Source organism: Erpetoichthys calabaricus, chromosome 3 (assembly GCF_900747795.2).
Source record: "Erpetoichthys calabaricus chromosome 3, fErpCal1.3, whole genome shotgun sequence".
Lineage (NCBI taxonomy): Eukaryota > Metazoa > Chordata > Cladistia > Polypteriformes > Polypteridae > Erpetoichthys > Erpetoichthys calabaricus.
The window spans coordinates 251,411,629-251,434,003 of record NC_041396.2 but is presented as its reverse complement, the minus strand read 5'-3'; the positions used below and the strand labels follow the sequence as shown (position 1 = coordinate 251,434,003).

The 22,375-nt window shown below is 37.1% G+C and overlaps 2 protein-coding genes across 2 annotated transcripts in view; one reads left to right on the top strand and one right to left on the bottom strand.

The window, feature by feature from the left end:
• cd63 (CD63 molecule) overlaps positions 1-16,122 on the top strand; it is a 51,848-nt gene extending 35,726 nt beyond the window's left edge. The window contains exons 3-8 of the mRNA XM_028798038.2: positions 3,886-4,074; positions 4,168-4,242; positions 5,942-6,037; positions 7,375-7,509; positions 7,964-8,047; positions 14,923-16,122. Of these exons, the coding sequence (XP_028653871.1) occupies positions 3,886-4,074; positions 4,168-4,242; positions 5,942-6,037; positions 7,375-7,509; positions 7,964-8,047; positions 14,923-14,988 (645 nt within the window). The 3' untranslated portion in view covers positions 14,989-16,122. The remainder of the gene's footprint in view (positions 1-3,885; positions 4,075-4,167; positions 4,243-5,941; positions 6,038-7,374; positions 7,510-7,963; positions 8,048-14,922) is intronic.
• Positions 16,123-16,438: 316 nt separating this feature from the next.
• rdh5 (retinol dehydrogenase 5 (11-cis/9-cis)) lies at positions 16,439-18,135 on the bottom strand. The gene is made up of 4 exons (XM_028798039.2): positions 17,820-18,135; positions 17,229-17,487; positions 16,960-17,123; positions 16,439-16,662 (listed from the first exon to the last, which is right to left on the bottom strand). Exons 1-4 carry the CDS (start codon positions 18,133-18,135, stop codon positions 16,439-16,441), a joined length of 963 nt encoding a protein of 320 aa, XP_028653872.2.
• Positions 18,136-22,375: the final 4,240 nt, after the last annotated feature.

Here is a 22,375-nt window from a genome sequence, read left to right as displayed (position 1 = left end):
AGTTAAAAAAAAAAAAAAGTTTAGTAAGAAAGATGTGCTGACAATCATTGCCAATCCCAACAAACTGATTTTTAACACACCTCCCTTTACCAACAGATTTAAACCAATGTCTCTTAATCCTCCTTTAAGCCTTCACTTTGAAAGGAAGCTTTATCACACAGTCAAATCTTGCACATTTGCAGAGCCTACAAGTAAATATATGAAACACTTGCATATTAAAAAAAATGTCCTTGTTAATCATCCTGTGGATTTATTGCTTGTTCATCTTTGTTTTGAGAATTCGCCAAAACATAAATTGGACAAAGCCATATAATATGAGCTTCCTGCCAGCAGAACGGTCTATGAACTATGACCTTGCAGTGAATGTTGGTTTGGTCGTTATTGGATATTAAATTCCCAGAACTGCTTAGTGGCTCATACTAAACCCTCTGTTTTGCTGCACCTGCGCATTTAGATTGCAGCACCCAACTCCAAGGTGTATTTGGTCCATATTTTATACCATCCATTAATCTTAATCATAAACCCACTTATATCCAATTCTCAGTCATTAGGAACCAGATTTTTCACTTATTCATGATCATTTATATTTGTCTGTCAAATTAACCAATGCATTTTTCAACATGAGAGAAAAATTCAAATGCTACGAGAGAATATTTGCCAGGAAGAAATGCAATTTGTTTACTTTGAACTGGCCAGGATTCAAACCCACTCTCATGGAAAAAATGATTGCTAACCTCTCTTACACTGTGCAACAACTATCTGCCTTTCCACTGTTAATCTGAGTTTGTGTTTCTGTTGGTTTTTGATTTATTTTATGCATACGTTGTACAATTCCATTTTGGTCCCGATTATTTTTAAGATCATTTCTGAGAGTTTGCATTTAAGTGCCATATTTGAACTTGTGGACAGAATCAGAGACTTAATATTTATATAATGGTAAATCGTTTTCATACTATCACTACAGTCCTGGGGTCTCATGTATAAACGGTGCATACGCACAGAAATGTTGCGTAAGAACGTTTCCATGTTCAAATCGCAATGTATAAAACCTACACTTGGCGTAAAGCCACTCACTTTTCCACGGTACCTCATACCCTGTCGTACGCAAGTTCTCCACTCGGTTTTTCAGACTGACGGCACCCAGCATCAAAGCAGTGCTACTATTCCTGTGTGGTTACCTTTTCTTAGATCCACATCCACGATGGCGGCTTTATCAAATACACTGAAATTAACTGCATATTGTTCATAAATTTAATGCATCTGATTGTAATTAACCTGTAACAATATAATGGTCCACAGAATGCTCAAACTATTCTAAATACCATAATTGCTTTAGTGTTGTTACTCTCACTGCAAGATGAAATGCAGCAAAATATGCTAATTATATTATACAGATAAAACTTTAACTACACGGTGCCGCAGTGCTAGCGAGCTTGAGCTTCGTTCACGGTGTGTTCCTTCCTCGCGCTGTATTCATGCTGTGGCTGGCGTGATACGGGAAGGATAGATGGGTAGAATAATTAAACATTATGAAGATATTTCGATGTTCCTTAAAAGTTTTGAAGAATCGGCGTTCTAAGCTTACAGATGGCTTAACGTCTATTACAGAGCTGATTGTGTGGCGATTGGGTATTTGGAGAAAGAAAAGTAAGGACAGGAATTGGGGGTTAGTACATTTGTAAAAGACAGTACTTCTGTAATAAAGCATTTTATCAAAGGTTGCTCATGGCGCAGCAAGCATCTTGCTGTAAGACATGAACAATCACTGCGCCACCGTGTTCCCATGTTTAATAACATGCTTTAACTTATATCATCATGAAAATTATATCACGTATACTTCTCAGTATTTTAATTATTCAGAGAGCTGTAATATTATGAACGTAATGGATTCTGTGTCCTGTCGGAGGAAGAGCACATAGTGATTCAGGCACATAGAGCACACAAAAGATCAAATACACAACAAAGCATTTAACGTGCTACTTTAGTTACGATGGGATTTGAGAAACTAGTAAATTAAACGATTTTAAGATGAAGTTTATGATGTTCTACTTTAATGACAAAATAAACTACGTTATTAAAGTGGAAATTTAGAGATTAAAGTTGACATTTCGTGCTTTTTTCACACTGTGTGCCTTTTTTTCACTGTACCCCAATAAGCTTTCATATCACACTCGGACGGTGGGCTACGAGTCGCCTTTTCACGCCAACTTTGATATGTGACCATTACCTTTTCACAGAACGCTGGGCTTAAGGGCTATTTATATTGATTTGCATATTCAAAGAGGCATAATTATGGGAGGTGTTGGGGTGGGTCAGCAAGCGCGTGCACGAGCGTTTATTTCCACGCTGAGCGGGATTTATGTAGCGGAAGAACGCGGAAGTTGACGAATGCACAGATTCCTGCATCTGGATTTTTCTGTGCGTAAGCACATTTCGGCTTTTGTGCTTACGTCATGTTATAGTGTGAATTCTACGCATGGCGTTATGCATGAGGCCCCTGGTTGCTACTTTAGTATGATTAATTGTATTGCACTATCTTAAAATAAGCATAGTGGTTCTTGGTTTAAGCCATAAGAACATAGAATGGTTAGGTGGTAGCGTGTATTCATGGGCACGAAAAATGAACCTTGCTAATTGTCATCAGTATTTTCTTTAATAAACCTTTCCCACAAGAGGTTGTTTCACTAGAAAACAACCTTTCCCACAAGAGGTGGTTTTACTAGAAAACAATAACCAATAGATAAGAATAAATTGTGACTTTTGTTAGCATGTTAGTTAAACGAAGCAAAGTTTTGCTGTACAGTGGAACCTCGGGTCACGACCGAAATTCGTTCCAAAACTCTGGTCACAACCCGATTTGGTCATGACCCGAAGTAATTTCCCTCATAGGATTGTATGTAAATACAATTAGTCCATTCCGGACTGTACGAACTATATGTAAATATATATTTTTTTAAAGATTTTTAAGCACAAAAATAGTTAATTATACCATAGAATGCACAGTGTAATAGTAAACTAAATGTAAAAACATTGAATAACACTGAGAAAACCTTGAACAGAGAAAACTAACATTGCAAGAGTTCACACTAGAGCCATACGAACTGCTCTCTGTAAACTTTTTTTTAATGAGTTTTAAGCACAGGGAAAAAAATGAAAATTTGAAAAATCCTTAATTTATACAAAAACTAACCATAAACAACCAAGAAAACTAACATTGCAAGAGTCGAGTTCTGGCATGAAGGAAGTGAGCAGGAAGCTGGGTGGAGAGGAGGTTACAGTTTCGAGATAGAGTCCCTCTGTGCGATGCACGTCTGACCAAGAACAATGTACTGTACAGGGAGAGACTGAACACGTGCAGAAATCATCGGCATGTACAAACTGGAAGGGAAACTGGCTTCTTCGTCACCCGAGAGTGTGGTCGTGAACAGATGCAAAAGTTTGGCGAACTTCTTGCTCGTAACCTGATTTGTTCGTGTTCCGAGACGTTCGTGATCCGAGGTTCCACTGTAAGTGGCAAGGGGAAGGCATGTGAACCTGTGAACTCCTGTCCTACCTCTGGTTCACAGTTTTACTTGGAAGTATCAAGATAGATTCAAGTAGTCCTTTACAAGTATACAGCCCGTCTTAGATTATTTTTGAACATGACTTTTTTTCTTCTTCCAATCACTGGTAATTATCATTGCTAGAGAAAGAAGCAGAAGTGCACAATGTGGACACCAGTGTATTTGAGTGAAGATTCACTGAGAAAATCTTAACTGGTTGGAAAATAAGATATTATTATTGAAAGCACCTGGTGTTTATTCTTACACAAAAAAAGTCTTGTGGCAGTAATCAAGGTTGTAAAGTCCTTGTGTCCTAATATTTTTCTCTGTTTCTGCCTTCTAGCTCTGTGGCCTTATATTGATGATCATAGGCATTGTGGTGCAAGTGCAGCTTAATAAGACACTGGTAATAAGCAATGCAGCATCCTCTGGTGCACCAATTGTCCTTATTGTGATTGGTGCCATCATCTTCTTAGTATCTTTCTTTGGCTGCTGTGGTGCCTGGAAGGAGAACCACTGCATGATCACTATGGTAAGAGATCTGAAAGTTCTTAATATTATATCTGCAATCATGAAGGTAACGGAGATGTCATTTATTGAGTTTTTTTTTTTTTTTTTTTTTTAGTTTGCCATCTTGCTCACACTTGTGTTCATAGTGGAAATTGCAGCCGTCATAGCTGGCTATGTCTTCAAGGATAAGGTGGGTTTGAATTTTTAAGTATTCTAGATATTGTGGTGTTTTTTGCTTTCTTTCGTAGTTTTTGCATTATTTTAGATAAACTTGACATTCTAAACCATGTCCTTAATTGGACATATTGAGTGGGTTTCTGGATTTCTCTTTCATAGACATAACTATAAACATAGAAGGAATTTAAATCTTAAATTTAAATTAAACATACAGCTATTAAAGAATGAGTAAGGACACTTGGTATAGTCTGTGAATGCACTGTGTACTTTGACAAAGTATTTAAAGTGTGTAGAAAGTAAAGGGGTCCGAATATCCATTGAAATTAAAAGCCTGTCCTTATAGCCACTGTTACGGTAATATTTCCAGTCAGTTTATAATTACCTGAATCATTCTTGTTTTAAATTAACATACATATTTAAGCTACTAGTCCTTGTCAGCAGAATTTTAATGGAAAAAGTGTAGAATGCAGTTTATTTTTTAAGAAATTTATAGCTATAAAGATTTTATATTTTATAACCGGTTTAAGTACTCAACAGTCTGTTTCATTTTCCTTTTTTATGCCTCTTTTTCAAATTTGCTGCTGATTATGTGGAAACCGTGACAATTTTATAAAGATCAGAAATTGATGATGTATAAAAATAGTGAAGTGTTGTTCCCTACATGTCTCCTTATTAGCAAGAAACAACTAAAATCAAATAGTAATAAAACACAATTTCGGTTTTGGTTTATCGCAGTGTATAAAATACACATACTTGTTTGTTGCCTGTAAAAAGTTAAAGCATTGTTTTGCAAGTTTCTGAAATGAAATTTATATGTACAGAAACTAGAAAATAAGTTAATAATAAGCAAGTTAAAGTTACTAATTGGCTGGAATGTAAATCTATAGCCACAGCTAGTTCATTCCATAGTATTTAGGATTAGGAATGTATGGAAATTGAATGAATGTGATTTTTATAGTAAATAAAAAATGCTAGTAAATTTGAGAAGTTGGAAAAGATGTATTTTTATTTACCTGGCATTTTTTGTTCAGTACAAAACTCTTCATTAAATTGTTTCATCCTTCAGAGTAGATACCTACTCTTGGTGCTTTGTTAATCACCACAGGAATCTTCATGTTCCGTATTTGCAGTTAAAATTGTGTACTGATGTACAGTTTGCGAACCCTTTAGAATTTTCTCTGTTTCTGCATAAATATGACCTAAAACATAATCAGATTTTCACTCAAGTCCTAAAAGTAGATAAAGAGAAACCAGTTAAACAAATGAGACAGAAATATTATACTTGGTCATTTATTTATTAAGGAAAATGATTGAATATTACATTTGTGAGTGGCAAAAGTATGTGAACCTTTGCTTTCAGTATCTGGTGTGACACTCACACCTGATTGTCACCCCATTGATTGAAAACACCTGACTCTAATTTCACCTTCAAACTAACTGCTAATCCTAGAGGTTCACATACTTTTGCCACTCACAAATATGTAATATTCAATCATTTTCCTCAATAAATAAATGACCAAGTATAATATTTTTGTCTCATTTGTTTAACTGGTTTCTCTTTATCTACTTTTAGGACTTGAGTGGAAATCTGATGATGTTTTAGGTCATATTTATGCAGAAATATAGAAAATTCTAAAGGGTTCACAAACTTTCAAGCACAACTGTATGTAAGGCAGACTTTGAATCACATTGCATGTTCTTCTTTTGGACAGGTGAAGCCTGCGTTAAACATTTCATTTCAACAAATGATCAAAGGGTACAGCCAAAGTACAGAAATAAAACAAAATGTTGACTTCCTGCAGAAATCTGTAAGTTGGGGTTGAATGGGGGTGGTTGCTTTTTACCATTTATTTTGTTTCCATTTTTTCATTGTTTAGAGGGCAATCTTAATGGGTGCTATGTAATAATGTCACAAGCGATATGCACAAATTGTCACTGTGTTTTTTGGGTAGGTCACATTGGCTTGGTGGCCATTTCCTCTCAAAATAAAAGCAGCACTCTACAGTGGTATTAGTGTCATGTCTTCACCTCATATCAAAGTAGTCAGGCCCTATCATGTTTTATTTTTCCCCCATAATAGCTTTTGATGTTTTGTTACTGCTTCGGCATATTTCATTTTCTTTGGGATTGGAGTAGCTTCTGGCTTTGTGCTCCAGTGAGTTTATTTTTTTCTTTTTTTGGTAATTTTATACCTTTTTGGATTTAGTTAAGATAGTTTAAGTGGCTGTTCTGGCAGCCTGGAGCCAAGGGGATGAGCAGTTTTAGCTTTTGTTTCAGGCGAGAGTTTGGGGCTGTTATGTTTTGTGGATGTCATGAGGCCATTATTCTTTTACACATCTTTTCAGTTTTGGTTTACGTAAATTAACAGTCTGGCCCTCAAACACTGCTGTGACAAACTGTTCACGCCAACCCCATTCCCCACCCAAAAGGGTGTTTTCTCCTACATTGTTTCATAGTTTTCTCATTAAATGGGAGATGTTCACTTAAGATTAAAACTTTAGCTCTTGGTTTAACAACTACTACAGAACTTTTATTAATTTAGACCAAGAGACGGACTTTTATTTTGTTTTTGAGGAATCCTCTATTAAACACTTGTCCTTTTATTGGTGTACAGTTAATATCTACAGTACTTTGGTACTTCTCCAATTTGAGCCCTGGTGCATTTTTATTACTACTGTGTTAAAGACTACTGATGTAGTCTTTACTTAAACATGAAATTCTAATTGGGGTGAACCTAGGAAAAGATACTAAAGCACAGTTTTGGAATAAATGCAGGCTCTTAAGAAGTACTATTGTTTTTTGGTTTAGTGATTGATGTTCTTATTCTTATCTGTAATACACAGCAGTTTACTGCAAAAAACAAATTACAAATGCAAAGGTGAAACACTTAATTGATCAAAGTATTACTGCAATTATTTGTTCATTATCCACACATTATGCTTGTTGTCAGTAGTGTGTGTGTAAGTTTGTTTGTGCTTGTCTTTTTTCCCCTCCTCATTAAACTGGGAAATTAATTTAATACTTTAAATTGTTAATTTAGAGACAATTGTATGTTTAATCTGTTTATTAAAAAAAAAGAACAGCTTCAGATTTTTTTATTGAATTGTTCCGTTGTTTCAGTGTTGTCTTTTTTCTGTATCCACAGTTCCAATGCTGTGGTGGGAATGGTTCCAGTGATTGGAACAATGCTACATCTTCGAATATTCCAGTCTCCTGCTGCAACACGACAAGTTCCCCACAAACCTGTAATACTGCAGACCCAAGCCAAATTTACTCCCAGGTTTGTCTGGTCTTTATATGGGGTTTGGGTATTGATCTTTGTTAGCCTGTTGGAAGAAGGATATGTATTAATACATTTACAGGTAATTGGTTATTTTTAACGCTACTGTGCGTACTTACTTTTTATATCTGCATCTTGTGCCCCTGAATGTATGTGTGCATAGCCTAATTTTTTTATATTATGCACAAGGTTGAAAGTATTGGTAAAACCTCAGAACAGGGTGGTTTTTACTATGCTTTCTACAAATTTCTCATTCTCTCTGAGTTAAAGATGAACCATCATTATGTGGTTCTTTGGATGGATCCTGAACCTCTGCTGTCCTTTGTTTATATATGTTAGAGGTCATGATTATTACTTTGTGTAAGCAGCTTAATTTCTAATGTTTTCTGAATATCTCCATTGTAACTTTCACTCTGGCAACACTTTCTAACTACTTCGTTTGCAATTTCTACAGGGATGTGTGGATGCTATGGACAAATGGATACAAAAAAATATTCTCATTGTTATAGGAGTTGCTCTGGGAATTGCCTTCTTCCAGGTAACATTTATAGTGTACTTGATACAAAATTGTGTATGTCCTTGTGTAACGTTTTTTGTGCCAGTATCCCACTTAAAGTAGTTTATTGGGAGGCTATTGTTTTTAGGTAAATTTGCTAAAGCAAAAGCTGTGGTTTTGAAAATTGTGTTGCAGAAATGCAATTCCTTTCAGGCTTCTTCTCCTACCATTTCAACAAAAAGCATGTAACTGTACACTGTGTTTGCAAGAGGTGTCTAAAATGACTAACAGTTTTACCTTAGTAATAGTGAATTGCACACTTATTATATAAATGTATAGTTTTTTCTCCATTTTAATTGGTCTTACTTAAATAGGCTTGACAGAGACCTCTTGATAAGCTACTTTCTTCATTATGTTTAGGTGTGTCCTGTGAGCTTTGCCGACATATTAATAGTGTTAGGAAAGGAGATGGGCCTTGCTTTTTCATGTGTTTTGGTCTGCAATACAATAAAAAATCTATGCTGCACGTGGTATAACAGTGTTTTATTACATTAGTTCTAACTAATGGGATTTAATATAGCTCCATTTTCATATCATACTCCTTTGTAATTATTTTACAAAATATTTTATAAATATTTTACATTACAGCCTTTAAAATTAAGAAAAGAAAGTTAACTACATCGATTTTATATATATATAATATAATATAATATATGTTTGAAATAGTTTACTGTCAAATAAATGCAAAGAGTACACGACACGTGTTTCGCCCTCATTCTGGGCTCATGAGGTGTACACACTCCACGAGGTTCGATTCCCGAGAGGGAGTGCAGTGGAGTTTGTACACCTGATGAGCCCAGAATGAGGGCGAAACACGTGTCGTGTACTCTTTGCATTTATTTGACAGTAAACTATTTCAACCATTCTATGATCTGCTCCTCACAAACTGAGGGCACCGTGGCGGATGTTAGCAGATTGCTGGCCAACCACAAGCGTTACCTGGTAGGTAACCACCCATACAATCAGATTGTGACACAGACTTCGAATGCCGTATATATATATATATATATATATATATATATATATATATATATATATATATATATATGTCTATGTATGTATGTCTATGTATGTATGTTCCAGCATCACATCCGAACAGCTGGAGCGATTTTCATGAAACTTGGTACACATGTTTCTCAATGGTCAACTAAAAATGCTGTAGGGTGAAATCGGGCCAAACCCACCCTCTTCTGGGTAGGGTGGGGGGTGATCTTACTGTCTTCTGTGTATGTTATCATCCAGTTGACACTCGGAATGACCACCAGAGGGCGAACTAGAGGTGACTGACAGCATTCTTTGTTGAGCACCGCCATGCCCCTGTTGCTTTTGAAATTAGAGTTCTACGCGTGCAAGTGTGTCTGTGCGGCCCGGAAGTGAGACATAGTCGGGTGAGGGCTCCAGCTCCGAGGATACGCTAGCAAGGCCAGCACACGGACAAAAAGAAACCTCCTAAGAAAGACAGTTGCTTAGCTGCTAATGCACAAACAATGTGAGCACGTCGGCAACACGAATCCTCATAGCAGAGAGATGCCCACAGTAGTTCTGACGATTTCAATACTTTCTAGGAGTCGGTGCTTTTAACAGCACAGGCTTACACAGTTAGTATATAGCAGGCAACTGCCAGCATTCTTTGTTTAAGCAGCACCGCGCCCCTGTTGCTTTTCAAATTAAATACAGGTGGCCGGTTCCGAGCGTCAACTGGATGATAACATACATACAAGACTACAAAACAAACACATTAGTCTTTATTGTTTTTTATTTTATTTTTATTTTAAAAAAATTAAGAACAGAAAGTTAACATGATTTATATTAAATTAATATTAAATATACAACTCAATTCCATTTATTTTTGTATAGTGTGCTTCACTGAGTATAGGCTCAGAGCACTGTAACAAGCTTACAGCTATATTAAAATGTTATACATGCATAAAATACAAAATAGATAGGTTAAATGCACAGTAAAACGGTAAGTTCAAGTTGATTATATTTAATAGTGATTATATAAACCCATCAAAATTATATTGAGAATCATGCCCATTCAAATGGAGGGAGGGGAAATCAAAAATTCCAGCCAATTCCTAGTACACCGCTTTAGTGACACAGGCCACTTTCTGTCATGCTATGCAAGGTTGTGCTCCAAAGTCTATAAAAGGCTCCTGGTATATTTGGTGTCTTTCATGGGTGGGACTAGTACCTTTGCAGTATATCAGGGTATAAAGAAGAGAAACACAGTTGACAAGGGTCAGTAACAGCTGATAATTAACATGCTTATGTTTTTTGTGACAATGACTAACAAACAGATGCAGAAAAGATAGCTAATTAGCAGCATCAGGGAAATGAAGTTAAATGCTCTTTTTACATTGAGTCTGTTTGTCCATATTGTTTTATTAAACAGTTAATGTGCCAAAGGAGAACAGATTACTTGTACACTGACTGGCATGTTCTCCAGTGTCTCACTGGCATACCAGTGTTTCTTCTGCTAGCTGTGGGCATGGGAGGGTTGGGCATTGGGTATTAGTTTAGAATACTTTTAAATAAAACGTAAGTTGACCAAAAAAAGAGATGTGCCTCAAAAGAAACTCAGTAATAATAAAAAAGTAATATGAACCATGTGTTCCCAAAACCCTGTTCTTATTTACTGGCAGATTTTTGGCAAAACACTTCCATCTAATGTAAAAAATTGTCCACTTGGCTATTACAGTGCTGGCTATGTTAGAGTAAGTGCTAAATTCTTACTAATTCTAGAAAATGTGGAAGCAGCAACTGCATCAAAGTAATATATTTTGACAACAGGATACTCTGTAATTCTAGTTACAGGTATTATAGATTATGTTAAAGATAACAGTAGTGAAATTCATGATCAATGTTAAGTCTCCAGTATGACAAAAATCTATCTCTTGTGAGATGGCTGGGTAGCATATTGACTGAGATCAAAGAAATACACAAAGTTCATAAAGCTGCTTGGGAGTTGCATGGATTATTAGTTAAAATCACCAGCAATAGTAAAGAAAAATTTCTCATAAGTAGTTATGATGGATATGCTGAAAAGCTAAACAAGGCATTCTATTTTTGATGGATGATAAATGGGTACTATGTGGACAGGCTAGCGCCTTTCATTGTAACAGAAAAAATGCAAAAGAAGTGATATTACTAAGACTAGTGTCTTTATAATTCAAAAATACAATGAAATATGTCTTCGTTTCAATTAACACAAAATTTGGAAGGGCTGTTTCAATTGGCTTCCATTAGTAGTAAGATCATTTTACATAACTAGTCTTGCTAGTTAATGCTCTAACATTATATCAAGGCAATTTAGGGGTATCAGGGTGATATGGATTTTCTGAATATTTAAGACAACTAGAGGTAATATTACTTTCTCCTATACATGGTATAGGAATCGTGAAAAAATTCAACCTCAACATTTTGATGAATCTTCATGTTTTAGACCTTTCTGAGTCCAAAAATACAGTTTTTGAAATTGTCTGTGTGTAAACATAACTCAAACTTTTTGACCTAGGTCAATGAGATTTTGTACAAAAATAAGGAATGCTTTCAACTTTTGGGCTGTGGTAATTTAACTGAATGCTTTCTTAAATTTTCAAGTAAACTATGGTTATAATTACAGATGATTCAAATTTTGTATCGCTATTTAGAATGATAAAAAGCAAACAAATATGAAATTTGAGAAAAATTACTCAATCGGAAGTAGTACATATTTAAACAACCATCTGAATTTTTTGTATCATGGAAATATAAATGTGTACACGATATTAAAAACTGTATTCAATATAACACATTCTTTCAATAGCTATTAATTTTATTTTAATTTATACATCATCAGTTTAACAACAGCATGTAAATATTGAACATGCCATGTAAATAAAAAGATGTAATGGGAACAGTTTGCTGCCATGTTACTGTCTTGTTCCTGGTAATACATAACTTTATGATGTGTTTTTTGGTCATTGTTATCATAATTAAATGTAGCTAAATGCAGTATTACCTATAGCAATTTATTGTAACAAATTATATAGTATGAACACTTTTTCTATGTTTTTAGGTGACTATAACTGTTTTACTTTGCACGTAATCTAGGTAATGCATGTGTAATCCTTAAAAAATTTCACTACCGTTTTCAACCTCCCTAAGTGTGAAAATATAATTTTAATATAGAGTTTGATTATAAATAGAGATAAATGATTGTGTATCGATATTATCAGTTATGAGAAACAGATATGATATTTGAGAAACATTGCGCAACTGGAAGTGGGTCTGATAACCTTTTCCTCTATTTCAGTATACAAGAAAGTCGAGGGGAGCACACTCCCGATTTTTTTACATTATACCAAACTGTACCCTTTATCTGTTCTGTGATTACTTAATATAGGCTCGTAATAAACCACTTCATTTAAACCTACTTCATATTCTTCATATTATGTATTTGCTGCCATTCTTAATATATCTACATCTATCCTTGTAGTTTAATTGTTCCCAATCTTATCTTAAATAACTTACTATTTCTTGCTGTATCACACCTCATTTACACTCCCATCAAAAAGTGCCACCATAGATGTGGTGTAAAACGTTTTAGGTATACATTGTGCAACTATATAAAAAAATAACAAAATTAAACATTTTAAAAAGCTGCTGAAGACACTGTCCCACCACCTATATTTCACAGTCTTATTATCGGCTATATTTTCAGTCCTTTTATAGAGTCACAAGCTTAGTTCTGGCATATATTCCATTTTGTGCCCACTATGATGATTATTCAAAGTTTCTCCTTCAAATGAAAGTCATCTTTGGTAGTCAATGTATGATCGTATTTGGAATAAATCCTTAATGGCTTTAACCCAAAATTTTCATCTGTTCTCATTTTCTTTCCAATTTAAAAATGATTATAAAGAATATAAAACTGCAGACCTACTCTAGTAACAGATATAAAACAAGAATGTTTCCAGCATGAGGTTAAAAAGAATGAGTAAGCAGAGTAAAATGAGTAAAAGAGAGCCTAAGGTTAATGGCATTTAGTGGAGAAGGAAACAATATTTTGCACACATGCATGCAGATAACAATGTCAAAATCTCTTGCCATTTTCTCATTTACTCCACCTTAAAGGCAAATACTAGTTCATTCATCTGTACACCACAGCTTCTGTTTGGAGTACCAATTGCAGTTGTTTTCTGCATTATGTACTCCAGTGCTTCAACCACTAGTGTAAATTTGTGGACATTTTGATATCTTTATGTGGACTTCTATGGTCTCTGCTCCATTTCAGCTTACACATGATGTGTTGCTACTGTAGCAAACGGCTTGAGCTTCTATTCAAGTGATGAAAGAAGCAAAAATGAATGTATATTGTTTGTTTGTTTTTGGCCTTATTTTATTGCAGTTGCTTTTTTGTAGTTTGCTTGTAAGTAACCATATTTTGTATATTTGGCAAAAAATGGTCTGTTGTACAGGGTGGCCCATAAAAAAGTGGTCCGCCTCCACTGAGACGACTGCATTACGTGGTGAAGAGAAAAATGATCAAATTTGGTACTCATTTACAGAAGATGCTGAAAGTGATCTCCTTGTGCATCAATACATCTCTGTGCCCGTTTCAGTATGTTAATATACACTCTTTACAACGTCATGGGATCGATTCTCTGTATCGCGTTTTCAGTCTTCAATTTCAGTTAATTTACAGTCCGCGGATTTGTCTCTTACACGCAGCCCTTTAAATGACCCCACAAGAAATAGTTGCACGTTGTTAAGTCAGGCATTTGTGGTGGCCATAAACAATTGGTAATAATCCTTTCGTCAGGGAAATGCTTCCGAATAGTAGCCATAGATATGCGGGAAGTTTGGCAAGTCGCACCATCTTGCTGGAAGTAACAATGGTACACTGCCACCATAAAAGTGGTTTCAGGGGTCAGACAGTAAGGAAACAAGACAGGTGACACGACCGCTCTGGCGGCAGACGAGGCGGGAGTCGTCTGGGTGGAGGCAGGCCACTTTTTCATGGGCCACCCTGTACAAGCCCTTCGTCTTCTAAAAGCACTTTAAGGTTCAGATTGCTTTGCTAGCTTAACCTGGCTACATTCTAATTGTAATCCTATACATTTTAGCTTTGTTCGTTAATTGTCAAGTGGTAATGAGTCCTTTATTATGAACAGAGCTGCTACAGAATTGAATTAAGTCTTTTAATGGAAATATAAATGTTCCTAAGTGCTGTTCGATGCAGTAAATGACACAGTGCATGAATGAATGTAGTAAATGATGTTTTAGAAAATAGTAAGCGTACATTATTTTCTGTAAAAGCTAAAAGCATTCATTGTCACACAGTAAAAATAAAGAAAATGTTGGCCTGGTGTCACCTATTCCACATTCTGATGCCACTTTGTATGCATCTGTCCAACTTTTTCAAGCCAATCTGTTCAGTTCCAGAATCTGGATGTCCGTGAAGTATTAGTCACAAGGAAAGACCAGTCCATCACAGGGCATTCTAAAGCACATACCTACACTCACAGAATTCAGAGTTGTTGCTTAATTGACAGTTGCATGAATAACACACATTTTCAAATTTTGGAGAAAACAAGGCTATGTAACAAAAAAACTTCACAGATAAAATCTGGCAGGAGACAAGATTGTGAGCACTTTAGACAGGAAGCTTCATTCTATTTCACTAAGGCAAAGCATTCACTGAATAACTCGGAAGTGGGATTAGAAAGGGGGCAGTAGTGTTAATTTGTGTATATGTGTTTAGAATTGTAGTTTAAATCTTACAATGTTAATATTTTATTGCAGGCCTTAATGAGAGTGCAAATTAAACATCACAGAGTAACCTATCATTATTTTCTTCTTTTTCTCAATAGCTCCTTGGCATTATCTTTGCCTGTATGCTAATGAAGGCCATACGCAGTGGATATGAAGTCATGTGACATAATGGACTGCTCTGACTTTGGAGAGAGGAGAGAAATGAAAGACTTAAGTTTTAACAGTTCTTTTCCCAGTGATGGCTATGATGACTTCTTTTTTGTCTTTTTGTTGTAGGTGTTCATTAGTTGTTTATCTTCTAAAGAGTTTCACATTATAAGAATGTAAAAAAGCAGCTGCTTTCACAAATCTCAGTGTGTGCAAGGAGGAGAGATCTCGAGTTGGTTTGTAGCACTGGGGTCTCTGTTTAGTGATTCCTAAATTTTGCTTTCATCATTCTAAACCAGTCTTTTTCAATTGCTTTTGGAAATACCATTTGGGCTCTTGTGTAAATAATATCTGAAGATATGTCCATGCTTGGGTCACTCTAGGGTTGTTCAGAAATCTCATTGTCCAGTTTGCCTAAGATTTTTCCCCCCAGAACATGTCTTCCAGACCTTTCTCTAAGGTAGCAAAAGTGCCCAAAATCGAAACTCACTAGAATTTAAGTGGAAAGTATCTGAGTAAGACTGCTGTATAATGAATTGCCATTGATTAAGATAATGTCATTTTCTACTGCACACCAATGCTGAGACGTGTGAAATTTGCTTGCTTTTTATCTACTATAAAATGTTTTCGCTGAAGGTTTGCTGTAATTTCAATCTTGTGCCTTTTACACCAGCAAAATATTTACATTTCTTGGATATGACTGAGATGAGCATCTCTCACTTTTTTTTAGGAGTGCCTATCGGGTTATGACCATACATGGTCTTACCTTACAAGGAAACATTTGTTCTGTCTGCTTATTGTAGCACAGATTTCCTAAACCTTGCTAACTTCCCATTGCCTGCTGGGCTCAGATTTGGTTGCAGGAGGTACAGCCACTTGTTTTGGGGCTGAATTTTCCCTCCCTTTTTTTAAATTTACTTTGAATGAGACGTTCTGCAACAATGAAGAGGATGCCTTTGCCCCTTAGAGTGCCTGTTAGTGAAACTTTTCTTTGGGGAGAAAGGGATGTGGGATCTTGATTCACACTTTATATTATATAAAAAGTTGAGGTTCTCTTGTTCTTTAGTTTTTTTTATTATTATGAAGGACCAAGCAAGTGCCATTGCATCTTTCTTATGCTCTGAACTGCAATAAATAATGTTTGTATCCTTTGCGTGTGGCTTACTTTTTGTCTGAAATAAAGGATCGTTACCCAGCACAACCAGATTCAGAGACATTTACGCTGACATACACACACAATGGCTTTTATTGTATCCTTGGCTTATGGCAAGTTTTGAAATCTCTGAGGAACTCTGCTCTGGGACAGAGTCGGGCTTAATGGACCTTCAGTGGTACAACCCAGGGCAAAATTGTGCTTGAATTGGTAATAGATGTGGTTCTACTTCATGTCTATTGTCCCACTCTGCTTATACACTTGCAAGCAGTGAATGTGGCATTGAAGGGTACTTATGGAATCAGGCTTCTTGGCTAAGAGCAGCTCTGTGCTGGCCGAGGAAGGACGGCACTTAACATGCTGTCTACAATAAAGGCAGGAGCGTAGGAGAAAGGAATCCAGGCAAACTTGGCATCCCAGCCAGCGCTGTACCGGGTCCGTGGGTATTTGGCTGTCAGTGCATGTATCATGCAGTTGGTGACTTTTGACAAGTCTGGATCACAGAACGTATTCATGATGAATCTCTGCAGCTTAATGTCTGTTTAAAAGAAAATAGAAAAACGTCAGTGGACTACTCTGTGTAATTAATCATCTCTACTATCCTGTTGAACCTTAAGAGGACAGGCCAGTGCATCATAATGGGCTTTTGTGTTTAATGGTACATAGGTTACACCCATTCACTTAAAAGAAATGAGTTTAACTGTCATAAATGGGGGCAGTTGCTGTGACCATCAAGGTCAGTGTTGTGGCCTCCCACTAGTAGAGCTTTATGACAGCAGGCTAACTGCCTAGTGGATGTTGCCTCTAAGCCCCAAGAACCTTTTGAAGTACTTACACTTCTCAAAGTATTTTTCACCATAACTGTCGCGAACCTCCGGGTCCAACTGGTTCCAGAGGCGATGCAGCTCCTTCTCGATGGGTTCCAGACTTGTCACTGCTGTCTTGAAAAATCCAGGTTCAATAATGCTCACCTTAATACCAAAATAATGGATGTCCCTCCTAACAAGATGGAGGAATTAAGGGTAGTGAGTATGATATGGCTGCTATTTAACTCATTTAGACTGTGAAGGTAAAAAAAATGGAGTTATCATATTCCATTTGTACCTTAGACAGTCAGAGAAAGACTCCACTCCAAATTTGGAGATGCAGTATCCACCACCATTGGCTGCCAGTCTTCCCAGCACAGAGGCTACGTTAACAATGCGACCTCTTGCCTTTTTGATCAGTGGTAAGAATGCTAAGGTTGTCTCTATGACCCCCATCATGTTGACACGCAGAGTGCTATGGAAGTCTTCTGTACGCATCCATTCAGTGGGGCCCATGGGAACCGAGCGACCAGCATTGTTTACAAGGCCCCAGAGTCCTGTATTCAAGAACAATTAGTACACTGTCACATGTGGAACAGAAGATGATTTAGCAGATCAGTTTCTTTTAGTGTAATATGGTCCTCGTGGACTTCATCATAAGTAGGATCAAGAACACCTTATTACTAGTGTTTAGGGTTTTTAAAACTTGTCCAAGTGAAGCGGTTTTTTCAGATTTTTTTAGCCATAAAGCAGAACTCCTCTGACCAAATCGCAGTAGAAGAAAATTTACTGTGTCGCTTGATCCAAGACTAAAATACAAACCTGGCAGAAGCACACTTAATACTGAAAATTAATGTGATTAAAAAAAATCCTTGGTCTAGATACTCACCTTTACCTCCTGTCTCTTTTTGCACCCACTGCATAGCCATCTTCACGCTAGAGGCATCTGTCACATCCACCAGGATTGTTTTCAAGTTGGGCCCTGTGCCCCTCTGCAGGTCATCGGCACCTTTTTGTGTGAGGCAACCAGCCAACACCTGAAATCCATGGCGCTCCAGCTTCTTACATAGCACGTAGCCGAATCCGGAGTCACAGCCAGTCACAAACACATATTTATTTGAGACCTTGTCAATCACCAGACTGTCCCTCCAGAGCCAGACTGCAACCCACAGAACAGCCAGGGCGAGGACCGCATAGAGCCACATAGGAGCAACACAACCTGCAAAGCACAGTGAAACATGGTTAATTAACTGAGGTAGTGTGATGTGCTGCCATTTAAACTTGGCCAGTGGTGGGATTTGAATTGCAGTTAATGTGGCCATCTGCTTGATGTTTATGAGGGCAGTGGCTAAGAAAATGTATCCATTCTCTGAGACTGAACCAAACTCAGAAGCCTCAGCTATCACCCCTGGACACAAGGCCGGAGGTAGGGTGGCAGTGTAGCACAGTTTAAACTTCATTTGGCACCACCAGTTAATCCAGTATGCACATCATTGAGCTTTGGAAGAAATAATTAGGCAGCCACAAGAAGAATATGCTAAAATCACTGTACTTTAGTGTCTTTATAGCTCTGAAGCTCCATGAATTCCCACAACTACTCTGGTATCTTATGCTGGAAGAAATACAATGTAGGAAACATGATATCCATAGGTTCAAAGGTGATCAGAAATGTCTTGGAATTAACTTGGCCTGATTTTCATGTAGTATGAAAGATATTTACCAGAATATACTCATTTTTATCAAGCATCCTCCAAGCAGAAAATCTGTCTTAATTGGAGTGACACAATTTTGGGCCTACTTTTAAGATTAGGGCTAAAAACTTTAATTTTCTAATTTAGGAAACTACTAACTTCCCTGGGATTTAGGAAAGCTCCTGAGCTTTGCCAACTAGAAGCTGCCAGAAGGTGGCATTCAGGTAGAGATTGACGCGCACATGTTTGAAAAGGAGGATCACTTTGAGAATGCTGGACAACAGTGAACTCATAAAAAGATACAAATTGGACAGAGATGGAATAATAATATTTGTAACCGCTCCAAGCCATGTACTGTCAGATGAAATAAAAGTGTTGGTAATGTTGCATTTTCTTTTTTTTTGGTCACAAGGAAAATTCAGTATAGCAATCGTGATGATTTGGGTATGTCAAAAACAACAGTTTCTTGAACTTTGTACAAAACTTTGATCACCTTTTACAACGCATTAGGTAATGTGCAGATTTAGACATTTCCCCCATTACTCCACTTGAGGTCATGTTAAAGCAAGCTGAATTTATGTAAATCACTAGTTTTTGTGGAGTTTTGTTGTGATTGGTGGCACACACACACACAAAGGTCATTGACCCAAGTTGGATGAGCACTCAATATGTGAATCACAAGCAGTATCACAGTATTGACACACAGGTGGTAATGGATGTAAACTATTATTCTTAATGCTATTGCCAAACAGTCTGGTTCAACGCATGACTCTAGAGCAGTGGTCCTCCACATTTTTGGCCTTGGGACCCACTTTTATCTATTTTTGTTCAGTGATGACCCTTTGTTAACAGTGACTTTAATATGACAACATGACATTTTCCCCTGAATGGTTCATATTAACAAGCAGTGGTAGATACATATTCAGCATTTAAATACAGTGTACATAATAGATGAAATATACACAGTATTCATTTAAGAATACTAGGAGTCTTTGCCCCGTTTGCTTCACTCGCCAGCCCCTGGGCCTGCGCTACGCGCTAGCTTCTTTGTGGTTCTGCCGCTCACGATTAATTTAAACAGATTTTCATTCATGGGAATTGCTACATAGGCATCAACACAACATATAACTGCCTGTGATTGAATTTCATTTCTTTCTATTAAATAAAATGACTTTTTTTGAATGTTCGGCTCTGAGATTTGTTAATTGTCTTTGCAAAAGCTATTCTAACAGGAAACTGTTAAGTTTAAATACGAATGGCATATCAAGATCTCCTTTGTTGTCTAATGTTATCCACGGAAGATGTACTACATTACCTTTCTTGGATACTACCTTCTTTCTACAGTAATTCGTGCAGTGGAAGTCCAGACTCTGTTAATGGCTGTAGATATTCTTTGGCATGTAAGTTGATGTTTTCATCTTCCACACCATCACCACCAACTGTTTCAGTATAGTCTATTGTTACACATGTAACCAAAATGTTTTGCCTCGTCGAAAGATTTTTTTATATAATGGAGAGATATCGACACTTGGGTTCTTAATACCCAGTCAAATTTAGTGTCCATTTGTCTTTTTAATGGTTAACCTGGACTTGTCTGATTTTCACAAGTTTGTAGAAATCAAGTCTAAGTGAAGAGAGTGCAGAGAGTAATGTGTTTTGGTTTGCTGGCAGCTGACTTGTGTGGAATTTTGGTGCACATATCTATTGCACACGGCAAGATGGGTTTTTCCGCAATATGGTCCACTTATATTTGGTGGAACTTGTCCATGTTCATTGGTTTTCTTATTGAAACATTTTTGAAATGGAGTTGTTAGGAAAAGTTCAGAATAAGCGATGCTACAGGCTTTTTGAGGAACTTGTCCATGTTTGTTGGTTTTGCGAATGAAGCATGTGCTGTGTAATGGGTTGTCACCTGCTTGTAACTGAACTTGTGTCATTCATTTCTGTTCCCAAAAATGCAAGGGAAAAATGGCCCTTTGTCTGGGTGTAAATCGGAAATCAACAATCAATAGCCACCTAACAAATTAAAGCGATGGATTTATTTATTTATTTATTTAAAGCTGATGATCCATCTAGGGAATTCAGTGACCCAGACTTGGGTTGTAACCCGCGGGTTGAGAAGCCCTGCTCTGGCGTAAACTTTCATATTACGTTTTTTCTTCTTCTCCTCCTAATGCTAACTTTGAATATTTTAATAATTATTATATTTGTGGTGAAGCCTTAGCATTAGTATCAGTAAATTACAAAACATCATTCATGAGTGCCAATTTGTAAACGCGAGTGCCATAAAGTTGTGCTGTCATTCATTCAGATAGATAGATACTTTATTAATCCCAGGGGGGAAATTCACATACTCCAGCAGCAAAAAATATTAAATTAAAGAGTAATAAAAAATGCAGGTAAAAAACAGACAATAACTTGAATAATGTTCAACGTTTACCCCCTCTGGTGGAATTGAAGAGTCGCAAAGTTTGGGGGAGGAATGATCTTCTCAGTCTGTCAGTGGAGCAGGACAGTGACAGCAGTCTGTTGCTGAAACTGCTCCTCTGTCTGGAGATGACACTGTTTAATGGATGTAGTGGATTCTCCATAATTGATAGGAGCCTGCTGAGTGCCCGTTGCTCAGCTACGGATGTCAAACCGTCCAGCTCTATGCCAACAATAGAGCCTGCCTTCCTCACCAGTTTGTCCAGGCGTGAGGCATCCTCCTTCTTAATGCTGCCTCCCCAGCACACCACTGCGTAGAAGAGGGCACTCGCCACAACCATCTGATAGAACATCTGCAGCATCTTACTGCAGATGTTGAAGGATGCCAGTCTTCTAAGGAAGTACAGGCGGCTCTGTCCTTTCTTGCACATTCTGAAAAGTGCAGTCCAACTGCTCGTTGGGAGTAAATGTAGGATACTTCAGAAGTCCTTCTCATGACCTACTCTGTGTTGGACAAATTCTTATCCTAGTCAGACTTTTAGTGCAATCACTAGGAAGTAAGTATGAGACATTTGATAAATATCGGCACTGGACAAGGTAATGGTAATGAGATGCGGTAGACATCTTGACCAGGCCTTAAAACAATAAAAATTGGTTGTGTTCAAGCTGGGCCCTTTATGAATATTACATAATTGCCTGTATCACAATTAATTATTTTCTGACTACAGTCATTTTACATGATCGTTTGAAGTCAAAATTTTACATTCCAATGTCGCAAGCCAGTTAATGTCTGCAGTGGTACAAGAATGATAGAGCAAGCACACTGTGGGCAAGAATGGGAAGGAGAGAATGGAGAATGCATGCCACACACTTAAAACCCCACCTCCCAGAGCTCATCAACCAGTTTTACCTGCTTATTTTGACCTCCAAAGGTCATGTGAAAAGACCATTTCCCTTCAGGGAATAATAAAGTACAGTATATCAAATTCAAATATTTTGCAAGAAATTCACATCCGTCTTCCAGCCATGTACCTTATCGATTTATACCTGATGAGCCACAAAGCTGCTTGACTGACCAGCAACAGTTTAAGCTGGAAATTTCAGGCTGTTGAGTTGGTGGCTTGTCTGAATTTACAAATCCATGACCGTTCACATGCTGATGAAGAGTTTATGGATGTTTCAGAAACTCCATAGCAGCATTGCTAGCATTTGCTGCTTTTACATGCTGATGGGGAATTGATCTGCTTTTCAGTTCCAACATCAAATCCTGAAACCTTTTGAACTTCTTTCTATTACCTGGTCCTCTGACCACGCTGCGTTCACAGCT